The 20,760-nt window shown below is 38.2% G+C and overlaps 1 protein-coding gene across 11 annotated transcripts in view; it reads left to right on the forward strand.

Annotated features, from left to right (window-relative positions):
* ABCC1 (ATP binding cassette subfamily C member 1) overlaps positions 1-20,760 on the forward strand; it is a 79,630-nt gene that overhangs the window by 13,772 nt on the left and 45,098 nt on the right. For 9 of the 11 annotated variants that reach the window (XR_007504556.1, XR_007504554.1, XR_007504555.1 and 6 more), the window contains 13 exons: positions 2,956-3,132; positions 3,901-4,026; positions 5,378-5,515; positions 6,644-6,769; positions 9,641-9,702; positions 10,591-10,722; positions 11,736-11,963; positions 13,208-13,385; positions 14,116-14,277; positions 15,052-15,144; positions 16,534-16,737; positions 19,278-19,424; positions 19,796-19,883. Coding sequence is in view for 5 of the 11 variants with exons in the window: in XM_049791694.1 (XP_049647651.1) it covers positions 2,956-3,132; positions 3,901-4,026; positions 5,378-5,515; positions 6,644-6,769; positions 9,641-9,702; positions 10,591-10,722; positions 11,736-11,963; positions 13,208-13,385; positions 14,116-14,277; positions 15,052-15,144; positions 16,534-16,737; positions 19,278-19,424; positions 19,796-19,883 (1,861 nt within the window). In the remaining 6 variants the exon portion in view is untranslated. Of the gene's footprint in view, positions 1-2,955; positions 3,133-3,900; positions 4,027-5,377; positions 5,516-6,643; positions 6,770-9,640; positions 9,703-10,590; positions 10,723-11,735; positions 11,964-13,207; positions 13,386-14,115; positions 14,278-15,051; positions 15,145-16,533; positions 16,738-19,277; positions 19,425-19,795; positions 19,884-20,760 lie in introns of those variants that run through there. The other 2 variants (XR_007504557.1, XR_007504559.1) reach the window with 2 other exon arrangements.

The raw sequence follows: 20,760 nt of genomic DNA on the forward strand, positions 1-20,760 counted from the left end.
AGTGGCCTACGGACAGTCTGGTCAGTCTGCAGGGGACCCTGCAACTTGTTTCTTGTGAACCTGAGTGAAAGGCATCTTGTAAGGACAATGGATGCTCAGCAGCAAGTATTGGGTCTACAGCTTTATTCCTGTTTGTGCTACTGCCTTGTGTAGACATAGCCTGAGAGAATGCACCTAGGGAATCAGAAGGAAAGAATACCACCAGGTGTATCTCTTAATGCATGCTTTCCTCACCTTTTGTCACCTGAAATGAATGTAAAATGGAAGGGACTTCTGCACCTCACCTGTAGGTAGCCATTTCTCTTGTACAGAGAAGAATAGTGTATTTAAGCTAAGCAAACTCCTATTTGATATCAGCCGCCTCTGGATCAAATCCTGGAAAAATGTGAAAGAAGATACATTGATGTTGCTGTAGCTGTTAAATTGCAGCAGGAATGTTACACCAAGCTGCCAATTTGTCCCCACTTCCTGTTATTAACCCTGAAGTACCATTGCATTGTAACCCTCCTGCCTTTCATGCAGAAACACCTCCAGATAACTTGCAAGTATGAGAGTCAAATGAAAGATTGCACATGTTTTTAGAATATCCTCTAGCCAATATGCATAGCAGTCATGCCTACAGCGCTTATTTCTTTTATTTAGCCACATGGCAGTGACGTGTGTTAGCTGCTCTGTCCTTTCTGGTAAATGCCCGATTCATTTTACAGCAAGCATTTAAAAATACTGAAAAAGCAGGTAGTAACTTTCTTAAGCAGTGTGTAGATCTCAAAAAAATTACTGGATAAAATGATGTCAATGCTCTTGTTTCTTTGTTGTAAAGCTGATTACATCCTGTCAATTTACTTGTATAATCATATTAACTATCTTAATTTGTGAATTGTAAACTGTTCTGCAGAGTCATGAGACTTTTTCTTGGCTGTTGTGCTGGAGCAGAGCAGCTGGGACTTAGGAAGCCAAAAATATTTGTGCAGTGGCTAAATGTAAGGATGACTCGGCTGAAATTTCTGATGATGTTACACAGTCAGGGAACTTAATAAGCTTGTGGCTTGCCCACAGGGTCTCACAGCTGCTGCCTTATGAACAACTTATGTGACTCCTATGCAGATACACTAAATAAAACACAATCAGGCGTTTTTTTGCTCTGCCAGTGTTAATTTCCTTGAATTGGCTATATTAAGTTTGGAGACTTTTTTTTTTTAACTGACAAATTAAAAATGATATGAAATGAGAAGAATTTTTAGAATGCTGTGGAATTAGAGGAGAAAGATAACAGCTGTGTGTCCTGTGCATACTGTCTGTTGTATCTAACCGAGAAAGAAGTCCTAGGTTCTGACAAATTGAGAGGGAAGTGAGGAAGGAAAAAAATTTTGTTAATACGTTAAGAAGTTGGGGTTGTTGTTTTTTTGTTGTTGTTTTTGGGTTTTTTTGTGTGTTTTTTTTTGTTTGTTTTGTTTTAAACAACAAAACTTAATACAGAATGGTCAATTTAAGGGGAAATCTGCTCTATGATAGAATAATGTCTGGTTAGCCTCAAGGTGAAATTTTTGCAAGTTGTATCTTCTGTTTCTTTTTAGATCTATTTTCTTCTCTTTGTGTTTGGAACTGTTTAATCAGTGGAAAAGGGGGACAGATAAGGATCAAAGCATGGTGATTCTGAGCAGTAGGATCTGTTTCCAGCTTTTATGTTGGAATAGAGGGGGCAGGCACTACAGCTCCTTTTGGTTCTGTCTCCTCATCTATAAAATGTGGATAATGGCACTAATTTCTGTGACCAGCTTAGGCTTTTATAGAGGAAAAGGATTACTGACGACCATTATGTCCCAGTAGTGGTACTGGTATTCTGTCCAGTTGTAAGCTGTGCAACAGTCTGAAAAAATGCTTTGTAACTGAAAATGACACTATAGCTAACAAGCCTTTGGGCATGGCACTGCTACTGTTGGCTGTGTGGCTTTTAAACAGAAGCCTGTGAGCTATGCTTCGACTGTTGCATTGCTGTCCATCTGCAGCAGCAATATCTGTGTATTGCATCATTCTGTTGGAGAGTCAGAAATCTACAGCACTTCAGAGGAAGTTTCCCTTGTGATAATTTTACAGCAAAGCCAGTAATTTTAAGGTAAAATTTCCTGCAAGAGATTTCCCTAACTCAAGCCAATCATAAATATGCTATGAAAGTTCGTTTTACTAAATAGCCTGTCATTGTAAATAGTCCTCATAACAGTAATGGAAATGGTGATCACATTTTTATTACTGTGTCAGTTTTGTTTTGGTTTATCCTGTATGGTGGTTCATCTTGTTTTTGAGAATTGTATTGAGAGAAATAGGAAAATATCGAATTATATTGCTTTACATTTTCCTGTTGTTGAGTAGAAAATGGGCTGCAAGGGTGAGCCTTTTGCTTAGTTCTATGCTCTGTTGTACGAATTACCAGAAAGTCTCAACTGTGTTTGCTGCAGACAGCTTGGGAGCTATGAGACTACTTTACAAATAGTGAGGTGATGTTGTCTTGTGCTGTTTACTTTTACTGTGTGCCAAATAATGTTTCCACACTGAAATCTGGGAATGCAGTGTATCTGAGTATTTACACATACATGCACAGTGGTTATAATGGGAGATAGATAGCATTGTCATGTTATTTTTCTTCAATGATGATGTGAAAAATCCTTGATTAATACTGTTAAAGATCCCAGTATTACATTTGAGTGATTTATGTGTTGTGGTAGCTGTGTATAACCAACAAAAGTGACAGTAATGTACTCTTGTGAAGGTTTAAAACTTCTGATCTACAAAAAGTGTATTAAAATTAGATACATCACAGAATGGAGCCAGTTTAATACAAGTATAAATTAATACACAAGAAGAGACACAAAATAAGGCAGATAGTGGTTATTTATTTTTTTAAATACTGAAGTTCTGTGTTTTGTTTTTTCTTTAACTTGATCCATTTTCTCTCCACAGGATTGGAATCTGACATGGCACACAGAAAATCCAGATTTCACCCAATGCTTTCAGAACACAGTCCTGCTCTGGATTCCTTGCATTTATCTATGGGTCTGCTTCCCAGTGTACTTCCTATACCTTCGTTGTCATGACAGGGGATACATACAAATGTCAAATCTCAACAAAGCCAAAACGGTATGTGACTTTTAAAAGTCTGAACTTACTAAGCTTATCTGGAAGTTTGAACCTATTTTCAGCTATGTTTTAGCACGCTATTTTTGTTGAGCATCAGTCTTGTTCTGTGTGCACACTTCAGCTGTAACTTACTTGTCCTACTTGTGTTTGATTTCCAAGCCTTGAGTGTTTCTGTTGCCCTTTTATTGGTAGGCTTTCTGAAATTTACTCTGACATAGCAAAAAAGCATGCAAATCCTTTGTAAGACCAGTTGGAGAAGACTATTTTAAGGCAACTTGATCTTGAGGCCTTTATTTCAATAATAAAAGGAACTTACTATCCTGTCAGCTTCTTAAGTTACACAGCATAGATTTCTACAGCTGCTGCAGGTGTTCTATTCCACTTCTATTGTGAAATAGGTACTTAAAGTTTTCTTACCCCCCCCGCCCTGTAGAATAAGCGAGAAGTTTTAAGGAGGACTATAATAGCATGGTGTATTAGAGAGTTTTTTTCTATGCAATCTGTTATTCACGAGTGAGATTCACCAGCGTTCTGCTTCATAATATACTGAATTATATGGTACTAAAAATTAGTAAACTTTTTTCTTCTAGTGGGGTTCCAATAGGTAAAGCCAAATTACTGTTCTTTTATGCATGTTGTAGAATTGCCCAAAAGAGATGATCTGATTATGATTCCTCTTCTACTAACACATAACATCTAGTGTTCATGTATATATAGTGCTGCCTAATCTGTGTGAACTGATGTATGAAATACACTTTTGTATTGCAGGCTTTGGGCTTAATACTGTGGATAGTCTGCTGGGCAGACCTTTTCTACTCTTTCTGGGAAAGAAGTCAAAATATTTTTCGAGCTCCGTTTTTTCTCGTTAGGCCTACAGTGTTGGGTATAACTATGGTAAGTTCTTCTGTTATGGCCTTTGTTCATGCAAAGCCTTAAGCAATAACATTTATCTTAGTATTATTCACAGTGTTGTAATTATTTAAGCCACAGTCTTTACATACAGACTTAATCTGCAGTTGAACTGTGAAATATTGACTCCGAAATGTCCACTTTCTTTTAATAAAAAAATTTACCAAAACCCCAAAACCCAACCCAGCTGTGCTCAGTGCATTGCATGTTGGCACACAAGCCCGTGCTAGTTGTCTTGTCTTACTTTGGTGGGCTTGAGCTGTCATTCATTTGATAGCTTGACTTGAGCATGACGTGGAGGAATCAAGTTAAGAGAACTGATTAAACCTAGATAGTACAAATCACACTGAACTTGATAAAAGACCGTCGAGCGCATCACATTATTAAGTATCTTACTACAAACTCTCTTGCCATGTAACATTCTTTAGTGTATCTTTTCTTTGTTATGTTTGATGGCATGGTGGAAAGTCTTAAATGTGACACAAGGCACATAGGTGTTCCCAGCTAACTCTCTCTGCCTACGTGTGCAAGTATTGTCTATCACACCAGTATCTCTGCAGCCTGCATTTCAAGGAAAATGCCTTGCTATTCATTTATTGTCAGTTGCCTTACATTTATTAGACTTGGAACAGTAGTGATTAAACATGATACTTGAGGGGGGGATGGGATGAAACCACTCCAACAGCAATAACAACAAAAAAACCAAGCCAAAAAAACCCAACAGGCCTGAAACATACTGACAGATGCAAGAGCTGTTAAATACTTTGTGGTCATTTAATAATGCAGTTGTCGAGCTTTTGTTAGGCTAATTGAAAATGCGTGTTGCAGCAGCCGAGTGAGATTACTAAGTTGTACCAGCTTCCTAAAGGACTCTGAAAACACACAAAATACAGAAATAGGGTAATTTTTGGTCAGTGTTGTTTGGTGCTGTGGCTTGTATGGAAAGAAATCTTTTTATTTTAAAAAGAATTAGTCAGGAAATACTTGGGAAAGATATAGCATTACTATAATTGCATGTTGATTTGTGATGTAGAACCAGAAAAGAAATAAAGACTGGCAGCTTTTGATGGTGCTTTTGTGTTATGTGGTCATTTACTTCGATGTAGTATGTATTCCTTTTCTCTTTTTTGTCCACTTCTTATCTTTACTGCTCTGAAGAATTTCCTATTTAAACATCTTTTTGAATTACACTTAAAATCTCTTGGTGTTAGAATGTCTGGGAGACACTGGATTTGAAATGTTAAATAAGCACACTTTAATGCAATACCTTGTATGTGTATAACATGTTGTAAAACTTTAAAGCTTGTGAATATATTTTTATCTTATTTGTCCACAGTTACTTGCCACATTTTTAATACAATATGAAAGAATAAAAGGAGTCCAGTCTTCAGGCGTAATGACGATTTTCTGGCTCATCTCGTTATCATGTGCCACAGTGGTTTTTAGATCTAAAATAATATATGCCTTAAATATGGTAAGTGATTGCTAGCCTCATTCAGTTGAAAATAGTCCTAAATGCTGCAGTAATAGAGTAGTTGCTTGCTAATTATGCCAGTCAAGTTAGTTAATGATCCATTCAGCATACCTTCATTCCTTGGGTTCTAAAAGCAAAACAAGCAAGACTTAATGGCTCTTGTTTTGAAATGCTAGTGAAATTCGTAATGATCTTAACTGTAGCAATAGTTGCCAAGAAAATTCCGCTAGCTGTTCCAGAAAGGTAATGTGTCTGCTTGAGTACAATAAAAGTGTATAATTTTTGATATGAAACTGTTCTGGGAGTTTACGTCGTCTTCCTGTTGATTATACAGTGGATTTCCTGAAACACTTGGTTTGATGGTAATGTGGTCTCATCTGCTGAGGCAAAAATGAAAGTGTACAAGTGAAATATTTTTATGTCAGTCTGCTTTATACAAGTATCAGATTAATTGTGGAGCTGCCTGAAAGTGGCATATCGCTTTTATTTCTTGAAACCTTTAAGCCATATTGTGAATTTTGAGGACTTTCAGCCAACTTTTGTCTTCAGCTGTTGAGAGTGGGATTTTACTGGTGGGTGTGTGCGGGAGTGTGTCCACCTGTCCCTGTGCTTTAATTCCTGTGGATTATGCTTTATGTATCCGTCCTAGTCTAAAAAATGGAAGAACCTCTGGAATTTGAGCAGAATGCAATGGACTGTAGTCTAAATTCTGCTTCTCTAATTCTTATTTTCTGTATGCATATTAATTAACAAATTTGCTTTGAAAACTTTTTACTACCCAGTGTATAAATGCCTTGCTCCTGTAAAGAATACCTTGACTTCAAATTGGGGCATGCTGTGTTAGTACAAACCATGTCTTAAAGAGAACTGCTCTACAGAAGAAGTTAATGCTTGTGTGTTTATGGCAGTGGTTGATTAAAAAGAAATGGTATCTTTCATCTCCTCCCCCCTCTCTTTAGCTTCCCTTTACCAGAATAGACATTGACTTTAATTTGCATGGAGGTGGGTAACGTAACATTTATGGAGTTTGCAGAATTTACAGTAAGGAGCTGCTTATGTTCAATATTAACATGTTGTTTTAAAGAAATTCCTCAAGCATTCTAATTGGAATATTACCTTCCTTTGTAGGGTGCTGAAGTGGATGCATTTCGTTATGTCACCTTCTGCATCTACTTCGTCCTGTTATTTGTACAGCTTATCCTATGTTGTTTTCCAGAACGACCACCTTTGTTTTCTGAAACAGTAAATGATCCTGTAAGTGTTCAGTCTGTACTGAGTGCCGAGTATCTTATGTGCAATATTCTGTACAATGAGTTATAAGGCCATAGTCTTCTAGATGCCAAATAATTCAAATCTTGTTGAGTTGTTTGCAATAGAGTGTTCTTTCTGCTCTTTAGCTGGTGACACAGAAGGTGAAGCCCATAACATGCAAAGCAGGCGGGCTGTATTTAAGAGAAAGAGCAAAAATACTGTTTCGGTCATTCCTGAAAAGCATTCCTGAAGGTTAAGTCATATGTATTTATATTCAGTAGTGCTTCTGGCTACTGGTGGGAAATACTGATTTGAAATGCTGTCCTCCTAGTCATCTGATACCGTTCAGTAGGCAGTAACTCATAAGGATGTGTATTCCCTTCCTATTGAAGGTGGGGAAGAATCTACACACGGAAAACTTGTGAATCTGGATAGATGCATTTGATTTCCATATTTACCTCTCTTGTGTCAAGCAAAAATTTAACCAGCTCAGTTGCAAGAGCAGTTAACGTTAGACGGTGGTCTGGATGTAGAAATTTAATTGTGTCTAGACATAATCTTTTTTGCATGTGATCTTAATTACATGTGCTAGCTATATGGCATGGATCTGAAGTGACCCAAGGGATGTTGCATCTTTATACTGCTTGCTTAGCCCTGGGCTAGACCTTCTGAGTCACAGTGGAGTGACACCTGTCACTGCCTGGAGTTTGGATGGGCCAAATTTAGAAACCTCAGTTCTGTTTTTTTTATACGGCGTAATTCCGGTTTGATGGATGTTAGGTGGCACTGACTGATGAAGGAAGGTGTGAAATGTGTGAGGGTGGGAAATAAATGTTGCCTTTGTAACTGTGGAAAAGGTCTGTAACCAGTTGCACTTAGTGAATTCTACAGTTACCCTCTCTGTCAGTATCCAGTGTGTCAGTGGTGCTCTGCATTACCTCTGGCAGACAGTCTGCCTGCATATGCCTGGAGGGAAGAGTTGAGTCTTTGGATCCTCTTCATCTTTGGGTTCTTTTCATCTCATTCAGGGATAAAATGTATTTGACAACATACTGTGGATTTATGGAAACCTTCTCTGCTTTGATCATGGTTACAATAATTACAAGGTGCTTTGAGACCACAGTGTTTTGTTTTTGTGTTCTGACTATTTCTAGGAGTGTCTCTAGGAAGTAGGGCAGACTTCAAATCTTAACCTTCGTTTTTCATGAGTGGTATGTTTGTTGAATGTTGAGATGGGAAAAAGAGCAAAGCAAGTCATGTCAGTCAGTCTTAAATTCTGCTTTATTCCCTTCTGCCAAGCATTTCCAAACTAGAAATGTTTGTAAGTCTTGAGTAAGACCTTATATGTTTACTTAAGCCAAAAAACAAAAGTGACATTTCTAAGATGTAAATGCTGATGTATATAGAAGTCAAACAATATGTTTTGTCTCGTTTTCACTTTGTTTACATTACATAAGTCCAGACTTGTTACAACTTGTTGTCTTCATTCTATCTGGCATTAATGTCAGTAGGTTTAATAGTTCTTTGTGTGATAACTATTTAATTTTATGAAAAATAGTATTATTTTAACAGTAATCTAATATGTTTTATTGTTTTCAACTTTTGCTTTATGCAAATGAGGTCCACTTTTTGGTAGTACTTGATCTAGCAGACTCCTGAATTTAGAGTTTCCACCTGCAAGTAGATTTAAAAAAGTATAAAAAAAAAAAAGTAATACAGCATTTTATGTAAAGTTCAGAATATTTTGAAATTTGCTGAAGTAAGATCTGTCTGTCAGGAATGTTGGCATGGCTGAAGGTTTGAAAGTACCACCTGCACTGCACCCCCCCAGTAACTTTTCCAAAGTTGCAGAAAAAGTTGTCATGTGAAGAAGAGGAAATGCAGGAGTCTGTTTCCTATACAACACACTTCAATATAGCTTAGTGGAGAAGCCAGGTTACGCAAACATTAGTTGAAAAATGCAAATATTGGAAACACTTGGCTCTGGCTGTTTTAATTGCAGTACTCTAAATGTTTGGTGACTTCTGTAGATGGAAATACCTGAGTTGTTCCAATTATAGTTGATGATAAAAACCTAGAGATTCGTGTGCCAAAGGAGTGGCTGGTTTTAGCATTTGTTAGATGCTGTTCAGAGCAGTGAAAGAGGGAAGAGAGAAATCTGCACTGGAATTCTGCAAGTAGATCACTTTTAGTGCCTTTGAAATTCTTCCAGACTTCCTTTCTGCTGTTTTAATCCAACTAGATTAGGAGAGGATGTTAACCTGAAGAGTAGTTACAACAGACAGCCATTGTGCTAGATGTAGAACATGAGCTAGCTGTGTACCTTTATGGAAACTTAAGTTTCCCATGGTTATTGATGAATGGGATGCAGGGGTTTTAGGGGCTGTTTTGGGATGCTTTTATAGAGTTTACAAATTTTTTTTCATTTGTGCATCTGATTTGATGGAGTCACAGCGCTTAACTGCTAGAACAGTAGAACTGAATTCTTCATTTATGACTAACTCTACCCCATTAACATATTTATGTTCTCATATGGTAGCATACTTTGCATTGATACAGGGAGGCACTGATCATGACATCTTGAGAGACTGTCTGGCCTGCACTGTCTTATAAAATTCCCTCAACTATTTGTTGCATTGTTGATACGGAGCACTGCTATTCCTGTGTCCCAGTGGTCTACTCTGCTGACAGCCCTGAAGCTGTGCTTGTGTTTTGTGAACAAGTTCTCAACAGCATAATTGATAAGTTTAGTAATGTGAAAAAAAATACTATAAACAAAAGGAATTTCAAAAGCATCTTTTCTGCTTGCTTTGTTTCCTTTGGCACCATATCAGTTACTTTGTACGTGGATTAATTTATTTTTCTCTCCTTTAGAATCCATGTCCAGAGTTCAGTGCTTCTTTCCTCTCTAGAATCACATTCTGGTGGATCACTGGGTAAGATCAAGATGATGCATAAAGTACCAGTTAAAGTTAGATGGCATTTTAGGATCCTGCTTTCAGAGTTAAATTAGCAATAATCATGCAGTAATAATTTTGGTTGTTTTGGTTGGTTGTTTTGTAGATAGATGAAATTGAATTTCGCTCCCCTCCCCCCCATTTGATTAATCTTTTTTACTTCCTTTGTAGGGTCTTTGTAATTTTAAATTTTGCCAGTATATATTTAGTACATTTCCTGAAAGAATGTAATTAAAACAATTTCTTTGGGAAATATAAGAAGGTAGAAATTATCTGCTGTATTTAGAAACTAAGGCATTAAAAAATATTAGGTCTTTTTGTCCAGTAGGTTCTTTCTTTTTCATTAACTTAGCTTTAGTTATGCTGTATGATTTGATCACAACATGTCCTTGTGAATTAAAACACAGAAACATGTAAAATAATGTTGGTGTATAGTTGTGGTTGGTACTTGGCCAGAGTTCCAACAGAAAGGTAGATGAAAGGAATTGCTTTGCAAAATTAAAGGCTAATAAAGATTTTGAAACTTGTTAGGCATGGGAATATTAATTGCCTGGCTGATTTTCAAATGACATCACTTCATCCTTGCTTTTACTTTCCCTGAAATTTGAATTCAGTGACATATCCTGGATCCTTTAGATGTTTTGGTGTCTAATTCTCACCATAAAGACAGGAGGGTGTATGTTTTAGCATCTGGACCTGTGTTGCTACATGTACTAACTCTTGGATGCATTTTTGTGAAGAGCTGGCTCTGTTTTGGGGCTGGATGTAAGGACCACTGTCTTGTGGTGCATATATATATATATACATATACACACACACATATCTCTAGTGCTCTTAAATATATAGTGCTGATTCTTTCTAATACAGGTTGATGGTTCAGGGTTATCGGAGACCTTTGGAAGCCAAGGATTTGTGGTCATTAAATAAAGAGGACAAATCGGAGGAGATAGTGCCAAGTTTGGCTAGAAACTGGGCAAAAGAGTGGGCAAAGACCAAGAGGTAAGTCCAGTTGTCCTGCCTGGCAGTTCTTGCAAGATGTGGAGGTTCAAAAGCTCAAGTTACTCAGCCTCTCAAGCCTGCTTTTGTAAGGCCCAAGTGGCATCTCTGTATTTGTCCTTAAGTGCATACAGAACAGGAACCAAGTAGGGCGTTGTGTGTCTTCTTTATGAAGAGATGCATCAAATTTCCCTTAGTCTTTCATGATCCAAAGCTGATTATTATTACTTTTGATGTGTGGTTTTTCCCTGGGGAGAGAACGTTTTCACACAATCAAACTTCAGTCATGTAGTTTAGGAGGTTGGGCTCACTCTACAGTTAGTGAAGCCTCAGGAGGGCAGTTCAGGGTGTAAAAGTGAGAAGCTTATTTCTTTCCTTTGACTATATAGGGAGCCTAGGCATCTAAGCCAGATGACTAAAATTAGAAAGACTGCATGCCTGCAGTTTCCATCCTATGTTCATCATCCTTTACTGCAGCAAATAGAAGTACCTTTTCATTGAAGGAAAATTGCTTGCTTGCTTACACAGTGTATTTTTACATTCAGCTTGTCCTCAGAGGTTCAGATGTAGTTTGGCATAAACCAGATGTATGAAATGAATGTGTTCAGTCTATTGGGGATGACTTGGCATAAATCTGACTGCAATGTTAACTCCAGTGGTACAGTAAGGCCTTGATTTTGATGAAAGTTGACCATACTGGGTTCTAGAATAATAATTTCCTTTGCTTTTTAAGCTTAATACAGGTTATGGTCCTATTCCTTGTTCCCCAGGGCAGACCTATAGGAGGGATTCAACAGGAATGTCACCAGTCCCTACAAAGATGACCATTTCTGAATGGCCAGTTCATTTAGCTATGGTTCTATAATTAAAAAGATGTTTGATTGACAGTAAAACCCAGTTAAACTATTAAGAAGGGCAATAAACAGCTCATAAACATCTCATTTGTATACTGTGCATTTTTCCAGTTGTCTTTATGCTTGAATAAAGGCTACATTATATAACTACTCTTATTTCAGGCAACCATTAAACATGTTATACCTGCCCAAAAAGCAGCAAAAATCAAGCGACTCAAATGGTGATGTGACAGAAGAGGCTGAAGCTTTGATTATAAAACCATCTCAGAAGAGCTCTGAAGCATCTTTATTCAAGGTGTTATATAAAACCTTTGGACCATATTTTCTCATGAGCTTCCTGTTTAAAGCTGCACATGATCTCTTGATGTTTGCAGGCCCAGAAATTCTGAAGTAAGACCTGTATACTTTATTACTGTATTAAAAGTATGTGGACAGAATTTAAAACACTGGTATTTCACTCACTAAGCTGCTTTGGCTTCAGTTGGTTCAATGGCGAAGAGTTGTCATGCAGGTTAGAGACCATGCACACAGATGACTTCGGTCCATTGGTTTTCAAATTATAACATTGTGCATTAAATGTTTTGACTTTTATGTTCCTTTCTGTCCTGGTTTCGGCTGGGATAGAGTTAATCTTTCTAGTAGTTGGTGTAGTGTTATGTCTTGGATTCAGTATGAGAAGGATGTTGATAGCACACTGATTTTTTCAGTTGTTGCTAAGTAGTGTTTAGACTTAAGTCAAGGATTTTTCAGCTTCTCATGCCCAGCCAGCAAGAAGGCTGGAGGGGCACAAGAAGTTGGGAAGGGATATAGCCAGGACAGCTGACCCAAACTGGCCAACGTTCCATACCATGTGATGTCATGTCTAGTATATAAACTGGGGGGAGTTGGCCTGGGGGGATCACTGCTCGGGAACTAACTGAGCATCGGTCAGCGAGTGGTGAGCATTGTGCATCACTTGTTTTGTATAATCCCATCCTTCTATTATTATTGTCATTATTGTTATTACTATCATTATTAGTTTCTTCCTTTCTGTTCTATTAAACTGTTCTTATCTCAACCCATGAGTTTTACCTTTTTCCTTCTGATTCTCTCCACCATCCCACTGGGTGGAGCGGAAGTAAGCGAGCGGCTGTGTGGTGCTTAGTGATGGCTGGGGTTAAACCACGACACTTTCAAACACAAGGAAGGCCAGGCAGGAACATAATCAACAATAGCAGGAGAGTTTATTTAATTCTAACCTGTAATGATTGTGGGACTACAAGTCACAATATGTGAAGCAACACAGAGCTAAGGGGGTAGGAGGAGTTGTATTGCTTTAACATGAGAAGAAGTAAAACAAATGTAAGCATTTGTATTTTAGCTAGAGGGAATACGAGACTTTTTAGTGTGGTTCCAAGAGAATGCTGTACGTGTAAGGAATGTGATACTTTGTCTTATAATAGTACCTTGTTAGGAGGAGGGAGTGATGTGTGCTATTATAAAATGATGTCCAGTTTCTAAGAAGTTTGCTTAAGTGTTTTATCTAATTTTGGTGCTTGCATGACCCATATAACGTTTGGAATAATCTAAGGCTGTAACCCTAATGTTTCATTTTGATTTGCATATATCAAGAAAACTAATTCTTCTCTCCACAGATTGCTGATCAACTTCGTAAATAACAAAGCTGCCCCAAACTGGCAAGGCTACTTTTATACAGTGCTGCTGTTTGTTTGTGCCTGTCTTCAGACACTGATACTTCACCAGTATTTTCATATTTGCTTTGTAACTGGAATGAGGCTCAAAACAGCTATTGTTGGTGTAATTTATCGGAAGGTAGGTGTTTTTTTAAATATATGACAATACCTCTTGGTGACTGTGAATACATCGCTTAAGTCTGAATAATTAAAGTAGTTAGGAGACTCTGGTAGGCTGATTCCTAACTCTTAATATAATTGAGAGTATCTAATTTGCAGATAAAAGCCTTTAAGAGAGCAAATTTCTAATTTACTAGTTAAAGTTCAGGCACCTCCTTCCCACTGCCAAACAACAAACCTTGTCTCATTTAGACTAGAGGTGTGAAACTGCATTAGTTTGTGCAGAAATTTAGATGCATCTACATTTACAGCTTCATTTGGGACTTAGCAGCAGTGCCACCTCATCTTGGAATAAGCTGAAACATTTTAGAAAGCTGTGGACTGAGTGCTCTGTGTGAGAAAAATGTGTAACAAGAAGTGAAGATTCTGTTTCTTACACTGAAAAACAAAACAAGCAAACAACACCCACCCAACCTGACCCCCAAGCAATAAAACCACCAACCAACTAACCCTAACCCCAAAGACTGCTTGTTGTTTTAATTCTCTGTTAGTTTAAACCCAGGTGCTTGCTTCAAACCATGCAACTTGCATGTTGTAAGATGTGCAAGGTAAACAATATGAATTAGGAAAAGGATTGCTTGTAATTTTGAAGATGAAGCTCTGTAAAGTATTTGAATTCTGTGGAGAAAATGCAAATGATTAAGTCTTCTGTCACATTGCCTTGTTTTTTATTTTTAATCTGCACCTAGGCACTTGTTATCACAAATTCTGCTAGAAAGACTTCTACTGTGGGTGAGATTGTGAATTTAATGTCTGTGGATGCTCAGAGGTTCATGGACTTGGCTACCTATATAAACATGATTTGGTCTGCACCTCTCCAGGTTATATTAGCCCTGTACTTACTGTGGCAGGTGAGTATTGTATGTTGTTTCCTGTGTTGACTTGGGCAATGTGCTGCTTCCTATGGTCATGACTACAGACAGCTGTTGTTCAGACCATTGGAGGGTTTACAGCAGTGTGGAGAAAATGCTGTTTGTTTAGAAGCCATTGAGAGCTGCTTTTGTCACTGCTGTCAAGAAGGCAGGCAGGAGGTTCTTAATTTGCACATCTGAGTGCATGTGGGGAGGATGCAGATGGGGGCTGTTATCTTTTGGGGGACTGCAGCACCTATAGTATCTCACTTGTCACTTGATTTAAAGAAAAGTGATCTTGGTTCTGCACTCTGGGAGTCACCATATGAGACATTTGCTATTTCTAGTCCAGACAGTCACCAGGCTGACTCTTCCTGATTCTCACTGTCAATTAGAAAGGTAATGAAATTCCCCAAGGAGTCAGTCACTCCCTGCATGGGTCTCTACTTCAGAAGAACAGACAAAGCAACAAAAACTATAAAACATTAAAAGATCTCCATATGTGTGGATATATAGATAGAGATTGATCTATATCTATATATGTACCTCTCTACATAGGGACTATATATGTATGCTTGTTTCAAAAATCAAAGCACATAAATATCAACCCAAACTCCTCCTTGATCCTCCTCTTCTTTCCCCAAGCTGTTCTTGAAGAGGGAAGAAGAGGTTGAAAAGCTATTTCAGAATGTTTTTCTGGAGCCTATGCAGTAGTTTGACCCAAGATGTTTAAAAATTAATTTGAATAAATGTTTACAATTAAGTGCTTTTCAGAATTTAGGTCCTTCAGTGCTGGCAGGTGTGGCTGTCATGATCCTTCTGGTTCCAATAAATGCTGTGATGGCAATGAAGACAAAAACCTATCAGGTTAGAACCTTTATATATGTGATAGTGCTTTTAAGAAACATGTTTTTTTGTTCTTTGACTTGTTCCTGAGGTTTGTTCTTTTAAAATTTTTTCCTTCCCTCTATTTATCCCTTATAAAAGGGAAGGGAAAGAAAAGTCAGAGACATTGTGTATGCAGAATAAACAAACTCACTTATATTTTTCAGCTTTACAGAGTATCTGTACATAATGGTCTAAAAATTTTGGAGTAGTGTTAAGACCAAGGTAGCAAGCAGGCTAGCCAGTTCTATGAAATGCCTGATGATTGGATTGGAAGTAGTTTAGTTTTTAACTTCCTGCCTAAGAACAAAAGTGCAAACGTAAACTACTGTCTGTCTAATGAACCCTAATGAGGGAAATATTCACATTTCCAGGATGGTGGCTGCAGTGTTGGGGGGTATATGTGTGTGGTTTGTTGTTTTCCTTCTTCTTCCTGGAGAGATGAGGAGGGAGAAGTCTTAGTTGTTGGCTGTTTTTAATCCCTAGTTGATTTTATTTAGACGGAATCAGTTTGTTACAGAAGGTGCACTTAAGTAAATGTAGACTCAAACTCTGATGTTTTCTATTGCAGAAACTACTTCCAACAGCCCCACCATGTGCTTTCTGGTACAGACTTCACTGTTAACTGAATTTACCGAATGTCAGAGAGGATTGATTTATGTAAATGAAACCTTTTAGCTCTAGGTGTTCATCAAAATATACCACAACGTTTGGTTCCTACATGGGAGAAGTGGGGATATCTAGCCTGTCACAGCCACACTGCCACTGGTAACAGCTGTCTGGGATGGCTGTACTGGTGCAGTCTACTGACTCCCTAGTGCAGAGTCTGAACATTGTTTCAGCTTTGCACTGCCCTTGTTAAAATACTTTATTAAGATGGAAACTTCTGAAGAATGGACTTTTTTCTTATGGCTGAATGGAAAACTTTTCACCTTAGTGCACCATCAGAAAGCCATTGATAGGGCTGAAAGTGGAGCAAAACCAAGTTTGGTCTCGGGTTAGATGCAAACTGCACATCACTGAAGCTTGATTATAGTGGCTTATTTTTTAACTGCATATTGTACCTAGGAGGAACCTGAGTCCCAGGGCTCCCTGATGCAGGGTTAACCCCACTTAAACCAGTGCCACAATTGTTTTGATCTTGGTTTGGGTTTTTAGTTGCATGAAGCATTCTTTTAATTGGTTTAAAACATTTTGTTAATTCTGCATATTTGTTTGTTCAGATAGCATCTCAGATTTCCTGCTTAGGAAGCTAGTAAGCTTTTGATGATAATGAGGTAAATTTTGCCATTGCAAAATACAAAGCTCAGAACTTTGTGGCCCTGCCAAGTATTGTGCTCTGCTAATTATTTTTTGCAATGTTGTTTTTAGGTGGCTCAAATGAAGAGCAAAGACAACAGAATTAAGCTGATGAATGAAATTCTCAATGGGATTAAAGTTCTGAAACTTTATGCTTGGGAATTAGCCTTCAGAGAGAAGGTATTAGAGATCAGACAGAAAGAACTCAAAGTCCTAAAAAAATCTGCTTACCTTGCTGCAATGGCAACCTTCACTTGGGTTTGTGCTCCTTTTTTGGTAAGTGAAACAAATTGACAAGTCTCTGCTTTCTGAGATCATGCTTTCCAAGGCAATGCTTGGGAACTTGTTTTGGCTTTGTTTTTTAATGAGCGGAAGAGTTAGAATGCCCTCTGCAGTGGTGGGAAATTGAACGTTTATGTCTCCACTTCTCTATGAAAAGGCACTACTGTTTCCTTTGAAACTTGGTAACATCCAGGTTGGATGTATTCTAGAAGGTAGTGGACAAAGTATTTAAAAATGAAAACCTCTGCATCCCCCTCTATTTTTGGTGGTGTACTTGAGGAACCTAAGATTAAATGTACTGTCAGATACAAAGAAGTTACTAATGTGCATGGTACCCTCCAGGTGGTAGCTGTGGCTGACAGTGTAAAACTTCCCTTATTTCATTATCTTTCTGAGAGCAGCATGTCCTTGATCGAATGGGACATTGTGCACCAGGTGTACCTCTGTCTTGGGTTCTCCCAGCATCTGTTTAAGAACAACGTGGAGAGGTAAAGCCATTGTGTACCATGGGATTGCTTCAAATTCTTATTAAAAAAAAATATATTCCTGATATGAGAAACATCCCCACTGTGTTTGTGTTAGCTTACATATAAGCTAATAAAAGGGAGAGAAGGGTGAGATCACATCAAAATTGCTTCAGACCCTATTAGAACAAGGGGCCATTGCTCTTTTCTGCAGAAGCAAATAAGAGCCATGACTACATTAGGATAAAATATGTGCTGTTCCAGTTGAAGGTGTTTAAGTGTACTTTCCAGTCTCAGATTCCTTTCCCGCAAACATTTTTAGTGTTTACATTATGTCTTGAGCATGATGAAAGGCAGAAGAAGCAGTGCCCCCGGTAGGAAACATCAGCTGCATTCTTAAGTGAATACTTTTCTAAAAGAACTCTGAGATGGTTTTAATATAAATACATTATTAAATGAAATTTCTGCATAAGCCTCTGCAGGTGGACTCCTTAATGCTGTTCTGTGGAGTCTGAGAAGACAAATTTGCCTAACAGGTAGCTGTTTCATCGCACATTGTGAATGTGTCAATGGTCCTACACCTTAGGGGTTTTGCCAATGGTCCTACACCTTAGGGGTTTTGCCACTGGGGCAGAAACGGTACAGCCTGAAGTGCAAGGCTGCTGTTTAACGTGCTGTCTCTCAGATTTTTATTCTTTAGTGTATGTTCTTCTGAACTTCTCATTAAAGAATTACTGCAAGTGCCTACTTGAAAGCACTTTTGACATACAAAACTTTATTTCCTCTAGTCCTCCTCATGTTTCCATGGCCAGGGCTCTTTAAAACATTGTTTAATAACGGTGTCAGGAAACTGTTCATTTTGCAGTATGTCCCCTACTGCTATGTGTGCTGATGAGGGTGTATTCCAGACTAATTGCTGGTAACACAAGAGTGCAGACATGCTGCTTGTGAGGTTATTCTTTAGACCCTGTCTTGTTTTTGATCTCCGTGGGAGAGCTTTCTCCCTGGGATATGGTTGTCCAAACTAAGGATTGTACAAACAAGCTACTGTACCAGGCACAGCTGAGTCAGCCGCCATATGAAGAACAATATGTGTCTTCACAGCACCAGCTATTTAACAGAAATGCTAATGTCTTCAATGGATGCTGTGCTTAGATGAGACTGTTCCTTAGGCATTTGAGCTAATTGTTTCAAGTCTTGTGGGGAGGGAGAATGCCAAGGTTAGCCTGCCTTGATTTCTTGTTTTAAGTGGCAGTCTGTGGGAAAGGGTTGCTGGATCTTGTGATATACTGAGGTATGAGTGGTGTTACCATGGAAGAAAACACTGTGAAGGGACTAGATCTGAAAGTGGGAATATTTGGTTTTATTTAGTTTACTTTAATTTTACTATAATTTAATCAACACATTAAAAAATGTAAGTATATGGAATTTTTGAATTATTTTTATATCTTATGATTGATGATAACAGTGTTTCAATGTAGTTTTCTTGTTCAGCATCGATCTTAAGCTTGTCTTTTGTGAAATGTTTAGGTACTATAAAGCTTTATCTTTCTAATGCAGTAACATTTCAAGTTTCTTGGAAAACAGTCTGTCCGTGATAACATAGGCTGTATTTGGAAATCTAGGGTTGTGGTAGTCTCTACAAAATATAAAATGGGTTAGCATTAGGGTGTTTCTAGCTTTTCTGTCTATTTATGTTACTGATCCAGTATCTGGTACCATATGGAGTGCCTTGAAACTGAAAGACAGCTGCAAGAACGACTAGCGATCATTCCTCTCCTTCCCTCTCCTGCAGTATGACCACAAATAGCCTGGGCCATTTGTGGTTTCACCCTTGCTATGTGAAGAAAGTGAGCACTTGACACCTTTCCAAGAGGAGCCATCACCTTTTTACAACAACAGATTTAAATCAAATCTTTGTTTTGCAAAAAGCATTATCAGGAAGTTATTAGAACATTACCCTTTCTTGGATTTGTAGACCTCTGATTCCCAGTTGTCAGACCGTGTGACTCCTGTGTTAGTGGTTTTAAAAACTGTTACCCTAACTGTAACCATTACACTTTGTTTCAGGTTGCCTTGTCCACGTTTGCTGTGTACGTCACAATAGACAAGAACAACATCTTGGATGCTCAGAAGGCATTTGTTTCACTAGCATTATTCAACATCCTCAGGTTTCCATTGAACATGCTTCCTATGGTTATCAGCAGCATAGTGGAAGTAAGACTTCAGTCATTAACAGGTGTTTCTGTGCAGAAGTAGCTACTGGGTGGAAAGGTAACATTCCTGTTGTTAGAGAATGACCACTGGTGAAATTCAGCCACCTCAGAAGGGGAGCTTTGCATTTCCTGTGTGTTGAGTACTGTGCAACCAAAATTATCAATCCTGGTTATGGTGGATGGGTGTTCCTGAAATCAACCATGTTTCTTGTGGTTTGGGAAGTGCGAATTGGACTAACCAAGGAACTATGCAGTGGATTTAAGGAGGGATTAGGAGTGCGTAAAATGATGTAATATATATGTGGGGCAAAACAGTATGCTCTTGAATATAATGGGAAGAGCATAAGAGTTTTCCATCCCTTTCCCATGCAGGCCAGTGTCTCCCTGAAGCGCCTTAGGGTGTTCCTGTCTCATGAAGAGTTAGATCCAGAGACCATAATCAGGGGCCCCATCACAGAGGGTGAGTTTCTTTTCCTGTTGAAAATCAGTGTGTGCAGGTTTTGGGTGGCTTTGCACTGTTTCTTTTACCTTCTGTAACAAAACTACTGCGTTTTGGTGAATTTCACTGCTAAATTTTAGCCAGAAAGCAGAGAAGGAAGTTTGTAAAATGAAAATTAAATAAAGTTTCTATCACCTTCTCAGGTAATCTCTCTCCTCTCCCCAGCTCCTGTGTTCAAACTACAGAACGGTTGCATCCAGACACAGATGGTCATTTAATTTAAAAATTACTTGTTAAACGGTTCTAAGTGTAGCCATTTGAAATTTGTAAGCAGTTAACAGAATGATTAATGCTGTGCCAAACCCCAGCATTTTGGAGAACAACAATCATGTAACACTTCAGCACCCTTGAAGGAGAAAGGATAACTCCCAGTTCTGGCAAATGCCTCTACTTTCTGTTTTGTGCAAAGACTGTTACTCCCAACGTCACTCCCACTGTATCAAGTGTTGCCGGTCTGGTTATATAGAGCTGTTTAGGAGATACATAAGCATGAAGGCAGATTTACTGAAAAACTAATGCCCTTTTTCTTGCAAAACAAAACTTAACTTTAACTATGTCAGTAATTTCTAAATGATTTTTTCTTACTTCCTGTTTATAAAGATAGTGAAATCCCCATCACTCCCTCTCCTGTGGTTAGTTGAGTTCTCTATAATTTTAGTCATTTGGCTTTCTGGTAAGCAGTCATCTGCTTTTTTTTTTTTCCCTCTCCATCTTCATTTTGGGAATATCTCCTCCCCTTTCTCAGCTGATGATAACCATGAATACATTGCTCACAAATCCTTAGTGTGGGGTTGGGTTTTTTGTCCATAATGGGTTGTACTTGCATACTAATGTAAAT

The sequence above is a fragment of the Accipiter gentilis genome, chromosome 33 (assembly GCF_929443795.1).
Source record: "Accipiter gentilis chromosome 33, bAccGen1.1, whole genome shotgun sequence".
NCBI lineage: Eukaryota > Metazoa > Chordata > Aves > Accipitriformes > Accipitridae > Astur > Astur gentilis.